Source organism: Brachyhypopomus gauderio, chromosome 16, assembly GCF_052324685.1.
Source record: "Brachyhypopomus gauderio isolate BG-103 chromosome 16, BGAUD_0.2, whole genome shotgun sequence".
Taxonomy (NCBI): domain Eukaryota; kingdom Metazoa; phylum Chordata; class Actinopteri; order Gymnotiformes; family Hypopomidae; genus Brachyhypopomus; species Brachyhypopomus gauderio.
This window is the reverse complement of record NC_135226.1, coordinates 7861640-7872988: the sequence shown is the minus strand read 5'-3', so window position 1 is coordinate 7872988 and position 11349 is coordinate 7861640. Positions and strand designations below refer to the sequence as shown.

General features: G+C 42.0%; 1 protein-coding gene across 1 annotated transcript in view; it reads left to right on the top strand.

Moving 5' to 3' along the window:
• Nucleotides 1–8996: 8996 nt before the first annotated feature.
• nlk2 (nemo-like kinase, type 2) overlaps nt 8997–11349 on the top strand; it is a 41680-nt gene continuing 39327 nt past the window's right edge. Inside the window, exon 1 of the mRNA XM_076977451.1 lies at nt 8997–10712. Coding sequence (XP_076833566.1) covers nt 10276–10712 — 437 coding nt within the window. The 5' untranslated portion in view covers nt 8997–10275. The remainder of the gene's footprint in view (nt 10713–11349) is intronic.

Here is an 11349-nt window from a genome sequence, read left to right as displayed (position 1 = left end):
TGTTTTCAGTTTGTATTACTTTTCCCCTAATTACTACAGATGCGAGGGGGAGGAGGGGTATTCCCAGTTCTCCCAGCACTCCCAGCTCCCCCTGGCTTCTGGTTACTGGCTCCGCTCCTAAACAGTGATTCATCGGGAGTGGAATGCAAGTGTCTGTCCACTTTGTTGGGGGGATCCATGAGATGTGGATGTAGTTACTTGATCCAAATTGGTGTGCAATTAAATATGAACATGAATACTTCAATACTGTACATCAAACACAGAATCTGTCCATACAGAGGTTTGTTTTTTTCATTTTTCACTGGTATATGCCATCTGTAACAAACCCTCAAATAAAGAAACAATTAATCTGCTATACACAATATGGGAGCATGGTAGTGTCACTATCTCCTTCGTTTTAAATAAAAGTACAACCTGGAAAGGAAATGACTTCCTCTGTCCCTCTTCACTTGTTGGCTAGTTTTGCATTTTTTTAACACTGGAGGGCAGTGTTGCCTCATACATAAAGTCATAGGTACATAGAAAAATTTGTTCACATTGTTAAATTATTTAATTTGAATTCAAAATTATGAAATTAATTATTGAGTTAATAATTAAATTGTTACTGTATGAATTGTTCTTAAGAATAAATACTGTTTTGGTATGAAAACTAATGTTCATTTTTGGCAGAGGAGAGTATAGCATAGCTTAAACATCATAATCATTTATTGGCTAATCTCCAATTCCAGTTATTAGGGGTTCAAGCACTTAGTGTCAGACACTGTTATGGCTCAGGATTTTTTCTCTCCAAAAATATAATTGGCACCAAAGATTGTAAAATCTTGACAGGAAGGTGCGGTCTGTGTGAAGCTCCACAAACACCCTTATTGGCCTGAAGGGGGCACTGCAGTGCAGCATTAAATCATTTAGCACATAACTTCTGTACAACAAGACATACATTTAACATTCACACTTTTTAGTTTAGAAATTATAGTTTTTAGTATTAATCCCTGACCTCTGATGAAGTCCTAGTCCCCTCCAATACATTTGTGCCAGGATGGATAGTTTTGCTAATGTTTGTAATAAGTAACATCTACTTTTGCAAACTAGTATAGGGTTTTCACCCAATTGGCACACAGTTAGTGTCAAAATATTCATTTACTCATGGACTCATGAATTTACTTTATTTACTCATGGACAGCTTGATCAATATTTCTGAAATCTGACATATTTTACAATGGAGTTTGAGATAGTTGACCACGTGTGACATATATACCAGTATGTGGTCTGATTAAGCTAAAGACATTTTTTCTTTGGGACATTAAATGGGATTCAAACCAAGCAATTATGTTGACATAAATCTGAAGTTATGTTGACATAAATCACCTGTGTTTTCTACATTTTCTACCTTGATATCTACTTTCTACCTTCTGTTTTCTATCTTGTGTTCACCCAATATGAACTCAAAACATATCCTAAAATAATCAAAGTTTGAAAGTAATTATTGAAATTGTGGACTTTTAAAAATGTAAGCAGCAATGTCAGAGAGTTTTTGTGGGTTTTAGAGGCAGGTGGCTAAAGCTTTAAAAGATGACATCACATTATGAAGACATTTATCAGACGTGGCAGGAACCAGCCTGATGGGAGTGCTTCTCATAAAAATGAACTACGGTACTACAGCGTTTGGAATTTTATAACATATTTATGGTTTTGGGTCAGAGTGACCCAGAGACAAAAGTCTTGATGATGCAGCCTGGGTCCGTTTGGATTTGGAGATTTAAAAAAAGAAAGAATGGATAAATGAATGAATGGACCTCAACTATTATCAGTGCTGCACATTGTGGTGTTGTGGTCAGTCACAATCCATCAATCCTTATTGAGTCAAACAGCTATAATTCAGGAACTGTGAGCAATTCTCATTAAACTTGGCAAAGAACATTTATTTATACAATTTTCAGCTGTAATGGGCTCTTTATATACATTACATATACTATACTACATAAAAAGTATTCTAATTCTGAGTATTCTTAATTCTAAAGTATTCTTAATCTGTATTACAGTTTTCCATAAATATGTTTTTTTGTATAGCCCTCCTGTCAAATGTACATTAATACAAACTAGATATTGACATTAGGTCTAGACACAATTTGCAAAGCTTGGTTATACATAATTATTGAACACATATTGACTTTGTAAACCCTCTACAGTTTCCATATATACGTCTCCATAACCAAGTGTTTATTTGGTTAGCTAAAAGGAAACTTGTCATGAAACTTTAATGGTATGTACAAAAATACAGGCTGTGGATGCATGCAGAATTTATTTGGAATCAACCTTTGGGGAGTGATATAGGCTCCACTTTTGTATCATATCTGTATAATACGACTGCTGAATTGCTCTTTATGAAACAGTCAAAAACTACTGGTTTTAAAATAGAACAGTCCTGAGATGCAAAACACAGATGCTGGTGAACTTGTATCAGTATGGGGTACTATCACATCAACTGCCAACTTGCAGAGACATGCTAAAACGTGCTCGGACCCCATGGGTCGACGCTTGCACCTATATTTAGACATATAGTTGGAAAAAAAACTGAACAGGTCAAGTCTTAATGAAGTCAGATTTTACAGAGAAGTTAGTAAAAGTAAAAAAAGAAACAAACAATCAAGAAAGCACTTTCTTTGTGACCTGTTTCATGTTTCCTCCAAGATAATGCACCAGAGATCCATTCTGAAGATAAAGGATTTCTGCCTGCACTTGCTGTGTAGAGTTTATCCAGCATGGAACATATACATGCTTATAGACAGAAGGCCGGTCTGCTCTTGCTAGCCATATCCACAGGGACCATCCACTCTAAAAGGCAATAATCATGAATAATGAATGGTCCCGTGTTCCCTGGGCTGCTTGCCGATTCAAGCTTGTCCTCTTAAGATCCGCAAATGCCAAAAGAGTAGAACAGCAAATGAGAAAGGGTGGAGAGCCCATCACCTCTACTCACTGATGCTTTTCACCACGCTGTTACATTTCCCAAACCTTCTAAATCAAATGTGCTGTGAATGTGATCGCTGATTGACCTGGCCCGTGACGGCTTTGGGCTACGTGTGAGAATGGAAGACAAAAAAGAAAAGTGACCGTGCCGCAAACGTGAGCACAAACGTGAGCGATTTCACTCCTGCCCTCACACCCGCCGATGGAAATGTGCCCAAGGCACGGGTCTAAAAATAGACTGCAGAAATATTCTGTGCTCTTTAAATAGAGCTGACTCCGAGAGTGAGAGGTCAGTCCCACCGGGCCTCAGTGTGGGCCAGTACATACTGCAGCTGTGTCAAAAATGCAACACACAGGCTTACTTCTCTCTCTCTCTCTCTCTCTCTCTCTCTCTCTCTCATTCATCACTTCTCTCTTAAATCCCTCTCATTTGTCCTTTCTCTGTTTCATGCTCTCTATTTCTTTCTCTCTTTCATGGGCTCCTTTCACTTGACCCGGCCTCACTATGGGCCTGAGTGATTGTTCATTTTGTGCTCTTTGTCCTATTCCCCACTAGCAATGCTGACATGACAACAAGCTTTTCATTTTACAGTGTACTCAGCGAGAATTCAGACCCCTTGATCGCATACGTTATTGTGGAATTGGTTCTGGGTGGATGCTACTGTCATTTTCCCATCTATCTACGTTTAATCAGCAAAAACATGTTTTTAGAAAGACAAATTACCTGAGAGCTCTTTTTCAGAGAAGGGTTCAGACCCTTTCTTCAGCACTTTGTAGCCCCTTTCATACACTAACACGCCTTGATTTTGGGCACTTTATCCCATTTTTCATGGTGGAGGCTCTTAGGTTCCATCAGACTGAATGGCGAGTATCTCTGAACAGATTCTGGTCTCTCTGCAGATGTTTGATGAGGTTCCACTCCAGGCTTTGTCTAGGTTACTCTGAGACATTCAGAGCCTGTTTACTCCCAACATCAACATGTGCTTCATATCCGGATTGTATCAAGATTTACTTTTGCTGGATTCTGTTTACATTTGTCACAAAAATGTGTCCCGATGACATCCAATCTTACTTTCCCACATAAAAAAGCACATTAATCCACAAATAGTTTTTGTTGCTGTATTATTTCCTGAAACCAACCTTAAATATGGTTTCTAAAAAGGCTATTACCAGTGTATTATGGGCAGAAACCATTTAAAACAGACAACAAAATATCTGGTATGACACAGCCCAGTTTGGCAGCTGCAGTTTCTGTAACAAGCGGGCAGATTTAATTCCAGTAACGTAATTATTTGCGGATACAGAAGATGCGTTCCGTTTATACTTAAAAGTGGTCATGATCCATCCCTGACCACCTATAATCTGCTTCGCATGATCTGATCGCAGAGTGTCATGAATATGTTTACAACTGTTTTTTGGGTGTTTTGTTTATTGTTTACACGGTCAAGTGAAATCCGAATGTGATCCAGTCATCACAAACACAAGTTAATGCAAGGTGTAAACAGGCTCTCAGAGATTTGCTCTGTAGCCAATAGAGCACCGCTATAGCCGAGGGCTTCGGGATATTGTTGTGATGACAGATGAATTGCAGCTCTAGTCTGACTTTGCGTGCAGGTGGACTGCCACAGGACCTTCAGACCAAAGAGGCTTCCATCTTGCCTCTCCGCCTTTATGGCCTGATTTATGGAGTGCTGCAGAGATGGTTGTCCATCCAGTATGTTCCACCATCTACGCAGAGCCATCTGGAGCTCTGTTAGACTCTACGAGGGCTCAAGCTGTGCTGTACTTCTTCTAATTCAAAATTACTGAAAGTCAAGGTCACTGTGGTCCTGGGAAGACTGAAAGCCCTAGCTCCCTATAACTAATGCTGCCCTGATCTGTGAGCTGCAACAATGTGGTTAAGGAGTTTCACACAATTCCTGGGATTTGATAACTTGGTTGTCCTCTCATTTATGATGGGCCCCTACAGACTCAGGTCAATTCAAATTGCAACAAATGGAGTCCAACTGAGTTCTACTCATATCTAAAAGATTATTAAAGAAGATGCACCTTATCAAAACTTGGTGTACCACATAAAAGGGTCTAAATGCTTTTGTGAATAGAAGGTTTCGTTTTTGATTTTTAATGAACTTTTAGAACTCTAAAAACATGTTTTTCACTTAATCATTATGTGTGATTCATTAAAAATGGTAGATATATCAAATCACATCAACAACACAAATGCACTTATAAAAGTGTGGAATGAATAAAGGGTTCTGATTCATTTCTGATTCATGTTCATCTAATGTAAATGGCACCACTAGCTTTTTTTTATGACTAGCAAATATCAGTATGGCATCCAGCTGTAGACACAGAAAGATATGTCCTGGGGCTACACATAAATCAACAGGTTGAGGTCAGTTTATTGCTATGGATTTATGGTATTTTGACATTTTCTTGAGGTATCTTGCAACTTCAAAGCAGCATACCACACTTTCTGTGTGGGTCAATAATGGTTTCATATTTCCACCAGTTTGTAATTTATGCATTTCTGTTGCAGTGGTCCTATAATTTCTTTGGCGGTGATGAATTTCTCACCTAAGGACTCACTTACTCCAGCAAGACTTTCTGGTCACGTATGGTTTTGTGATGTCATTCATGGCAAGACAAAACTGGGGAGTGCTTCATGACTGTGTTTTTAACTTTAGACAGGGACTGGTGTCTCTCTGTCTTTGGATAGGGACTGGTGTCTCTCTGTCTTTGGATAGGGACTAGTGTCTCTCTGTCTTTGGATATGGACTGGTGTCTGTCTACAGACTCCTGTCAAGATGACCTTCGGCGATTAAACTATCATTTATTTTAGATAGGTGAATAAAAAGTCATGCCATACAAATTGTTTATTTCATGCGGGTTAGACTTCCCGGTTAGATATAAGATATGCTTGAAACTCTTTCTACTCATGCACCACAGCCGCTGTACAAGCAAGCCCGCGGACAAAAGCACCGTGTGGGTGGTGTAATTACAGATCATAGCTCTTCCATGCCGCACCTGAACAGAGGAGAGTATTGATTGGCTAAATTCCCCGCTTCCTCGTTTATCATATTTCTAACGAATGAACAGGCAGCCTCCGTCGCTGTTAACCAACAGCCTGTTTTTGATGCTTTCACGTGTGCTCCGGGCCATCTGTTTTCTGCTCCAGTTACAAACTATGGTCTAGTCCTGCTCCACGCACATCCTCGGCACGTTGCCCGAGTGTTGTGGCAGAACCCGAACTAGGACACCAGCTTTCTGTCTGGATCGCCGGGCCTGGATCACCTTAGTGCAACAAATCTGGCACAAACAGCAAAGCAGCGTCTTCAAACCAGATCGATGGTATCAGGGTGCCTGTAATTACCTGAGGCTCAGGCCACCTTATCTCTCCGCCGCTCCTACATCACTCCATTTACGACTTCGCTTGCCTTCTTTTAACTTTTTTTTCATCTTTTTGAAAAGCTTTTTTGACTCTTTGTGTCCACAAAGCAGGGCAAAGTGAAAGGAACAATGATGAATATGTCTTACAAATTCACCAGATATTTAATATGTGTAGTATAGCGAACAATGTCCGTTATGCTTTTGACTTTCTGAATTTCCCCAAACTAGCAACTATATAGTTGTTGTTTTGTGCAATAAACGATAACCCCACTACCCAACATCAAAATCAATGCATTTGCATTTAAACATATTATGTGGGCAAAATGCATTTAAAGTTGGATGGTAAAAAACTTCTAGCAAGGAGTTTTTATGACTAATACAGTGTCAAACTGGATTAATATAAGACAGAATGTAAAGATGTTCCTCAAAACAAGAGCAGCTCCAAAGAAAATTAGACAATATTGTTGCAAATAAAGATCTTTATTTGAGATTGCATGTATACAACAACATCATAAGAGCCAGATAAAATTATGTGTAGATAATGGGGTGCCCCCAGATGACCTCGAGTGTTAGTGGAAATCGATAAATTAAGCACCATAGCAATGAAGTGCACAGTGTTCATCAGGACACCTGGTGGTGAAAAGCAGGAGTTATTTTTACGAGACAATCTCTCTCCTCCCTCTGATTGCTTCAGGTTATTTTCAGGCACGTGTACCTCAGTGCACCCGCATCTTCAGAGCCTCGTGGCTCAAGAGGCACTCTGTACACTTAAGAAAGGCACAAAAGGCAAGAGAAAGCAAAGCTTTGATCCATCAAACACGGGAGAGATGGTCTTGATAAAGTGGACTTCAGTGGGTTTCAAGGTTATTTTACTTTAGGTTTATGTGGGTTTTGCAAAAGAACTCATGCTTTTCACCTATAATGACTTGTGTATTTGTATTGTGTGACCTGTCTCTGCTGAAATGGGAGATATGCACAGTTGTTTTTAAATCTACAGGACAGTGAGTCAGTAATGTCTCCCAATCTCAAGACTGCAGCTCCCCTCTGTCTCCCCTCCAAATCATTAGCATCTTCCTGATTATAATTTTAATGAGCAAAATAAAATCAATATGACTTTTGGACAACAGTATTTCACAGGTTTCAGAACAAGATCTTGACCTCGTACCAGAGGCTTCTGGGAGTTGTAGTTCCACCTATATTGGTTATATGGGTAAATAATCATTGTAGCATTGTGCTATATGCATTTACATGTTGTTTGTATCAAGAAATCAACAAGACGTTTAAATAATTCATTAGTTAGCAACCAAACCAGAGTCCATTGTTTAGGCCTGCAGCTTTAATTACTTGTACAAAAGGTCTTGATATTTAAATACCGTACAATGCATTAAATATAAACTGAAGGTTTCAGATCATTAGGACAGAAAAAAGGAGTGTTTGCCGTTCCTGTTTGAGCATTTGGGTTTCTCTGCAGGCGACAACCAGGCCCGATTGCCACGCCTTCCGAGAGTCCAAGATAATCGTCCTGGGCGGGAGACTTGCATAGTGAGACTCAATGTAGATCATGTCACATTCATCTATAAGAACTAGGACTGCACTTAAAGGAGGACACCATCTTATTTTCGGCCTAGGCAGGGGATTAATTGCTTTGTTTTAAATAGTGACAGTATCTAATGAGAAGCGTTAGACAGTCACAGTTCCTGGAATTCTCCATGGTGGCTCACCTTGAATTAGTTTCACTGCTTAATGCTGCAACAGGGAGAGTCTCAACAAGAGGTAACCCTCTAATTGTCATGACACCATTTCCTTGAAAGAAAAGTCTGTGTGATATTATTTCAGCCAAAGCCACATTAACAATGAATTTATTTATAAAGTTACCAGCAAGTGGGTATATTTCTCTTACACAAACAAATATTGTGTTTTCTTTGTAGGTCTATAATTTAACGCTCATTTTTATTTTCAAACGTACTATAAATGATCATGTTCGTTTTATTTGATGTTTTCTTATAAAACATTTATAAGCTTGATGAAGTAAGCAATCGATATTCTAGTATTTATAAGTGTGAGGTTTAATAAAGACCAGGGTAAATACACAAACAACGAGATAAAAAATAAATTAAAAGCACGTTTAAAAACGTAACTCCATTTCTGAATAGTAATTATTTTCCTACTACTGACTGTAACAGAGGCTGACAAAACAATATTTCGTCTTCGTGTGGATATTGCGCAGCGACAGAGACAATAAAGTTGCCTGAATGATGATCACACAAACTTGGACGCCCTCACCTTTACACCTCAACCATGTGAAGAATAATTGGCTCGCGAATCATGGCAATCATCTTAGTCCGAAAAAACGCTCTTCAGTGGCGAGCGATAATTGGTCGGTTTGCTTGGCCTCCGTCCGTTGTAGGCAAGCGAGACCGTAGCTCGCCATTTGGGCTCAACGGTTCCGTACACTTTTCACTACCAGCCGCCGCGCTGTAGAGCCGCAATGGCGTCAGTTTCACATTCAACAGGGCCCGTTTGTTTCGCTAGGACGTCCGTCTCCGTCTCTCCGCAAACCGATTGGACAGCGTCGCGTTAAGAACGCGAAGCTCACGCTGTGATTGGTCGAACGACCGTCAATCACAACGGCAGGCGACGGGCTCGAGCGCCGCCCGGGCTGCGCGTGTGCTGTAGGTCCTGTAGCACCATCCGGCTGGAGCGACACTGACTGCTTGTTTTGTGACTGCAACCAACACTGGATGTTTTTTCCTTTTGATTCCTTCGTTTCTTTTTTCCTTCCTGTTTTATTTTGTTGTTCTTGCTGGATTTATGCCTGCGCTGTTGAGAAGAACGTGGCGGTGACCCAGGAGAACACACACCGGAACCGATGGAGAAAATAAGTTGACCGCCTTGCGAAGAATTTGGGGTTTTTTGGCTCGTTCTAGGAAAGGAGGATCGGCCCGTTTGATCAACACCATGGGGGTTCCGGGAAAAGAGGAGCTTCGGGAATTTTGACGTTTTTCACAAGACAGCGACCCACATTTCCAGCTCTTCCGAGCTGCACCCGGAGCTGCAATAATAACCCCGCGGTGCCGTCCAGCCTGCAGCGAACCTGGAGGTTCCGATCCGACCCGAGGCGGCTGTGCAGCACGGGCTCGAGCTGTATCTGGCATATATGGAGGGGATCCCGTCGACTTTCGGCACCGAAAACAAGTAATCTGGCCAGCACCCACCGACCGAGTCAGCGGCCTGGTTGAGATCCGCGCAACTTCTCCAAACTGCATGCAGCCCTGGCGGCGGAACCAGCGGCGCTGCATCACTTCATATGGCCGATATGAAGAGATCCAAAAGATGAATGGTGTGATCCCCACCCGACACGAATCCGCCGGATCCCCCTTCACACTAAAAGAGGGAAATAAGATCGAGGTCGTGGCGTTTCGCACCTCCATCATGGGGCAGAATTAAGGCCGTGCACTATTTATTTATTGTGGGGGGAGCGGGGGGTTTTTATTTTCTCTTCTTTTCCTCATAATAACATTTTTGTTATTATTTTGCATTCAGTTTGGCGTTGTTTTGCCTCACCTGGGATACACACGCGATTTTAGTCAAACCTCTCCACAATCTGCTGGTGGTGCCTGCGTTTAGAAGGTTTTTCAGAAGTAGGTCAGATCATTGAAGGATAAAGCTGTAGAGTTATTATAGAGTTATTATGAGAGGGAGCGCACGCCTGCTAATATGACATCCAGTCAGACTTATTCTCATGTGTTCCGAGCGTTTGTGTTTGGATTTGGCGGCCCGGTTCCGTAAATGACAGCCAAATGACAGTTTGACGACCACTATCTCCACAGCCTTCCATCTCCTCTTTGATCTCATCGGAGACCCATTTTTTTGCTCGTGTCCCTTTTGTTTTGTGTTTTTATCCGGCTGTTGGGTTGAATGGCTCTTTGCGGAACCACGACTACTAATGCCGCTAAAATGATGGCCGCATACAACGGTGCCTCTGCGGTGTCGGCCCATCACACGCACCACCACCACCAGCTCCCGCACCTGCCTCCCCCGCACCTCCAGCACCACCACCACCCGGGCCAGCACCACCTGCAGCACCCCGGTTCGGCCGCCGCCGTGCACCCCGTCCAGCAGCACGCGTCCACGGCGGCGGTGATGCTCAATCCGAGCCAGCAGCAGCCGTACTTTCCCTCGCCCGCTCCGGGTCAGGCTCCCGGACCGGGGTCCGCTGTAGCGCCGGCCCAGGTTCAGGCCGCCGCCGTCAAGGCTCACCATCATCATCATCATCATCACCATCACCACTTACAGCAGCAGCTGGACATCGAACCCGACCGGCCCATCGGATACGGAGCTTTCGGGGTCGTCTGGTGAGTGTTGACGGATTAGTGTTTGTTTTATCATCACTTTAACATACTGCTTGATTATAAACCCAGGCATATTTGGACCAGCAGATCTGAACTTCTGTGTAGTGGATCTTCCCGACCGGAGAGCAGCTGGAAAATGTCCAAACAAAAATGTATTTTTTGGCAATAATAATAATAAAGTTGATCTATCTATCATGGAGCACAGGGGAGGGTCTCGATGTGTTTGCATAGGCGAGCAGATGACAAACGGTAGATCACGTCTAGTTTAGAGACACGACGGTCACTGCCAGATATTTTTACTTTTACTGCGGCCAACCTTTCACTTTATTTACGGCCACGAAACTGGAACAAATAAGAAAAAAATCTTAAAACGTCGCTGAGAGGCTTTTGATGTTCGCGTCTTAACCCGCGTGTCATTCTCTATGATTAACTTTTGTATACAACGTGCTGGAGAGGTTGAGAGAAATTGAGGTTGACGGTGGGCAGACTGACAACTGAAGAAGAGAGATGAAAAGCTGACTTGTCATCTGCAAAAAGAGGAGCTAAGGTTTTCAGCTTTGTCCTTCAGAAAGCAAAACAAAACGTCCTCTCTTGTTACAGGAATAGTTCAGGCTTTCACTTGTCTCAGATGTTCTTCCGT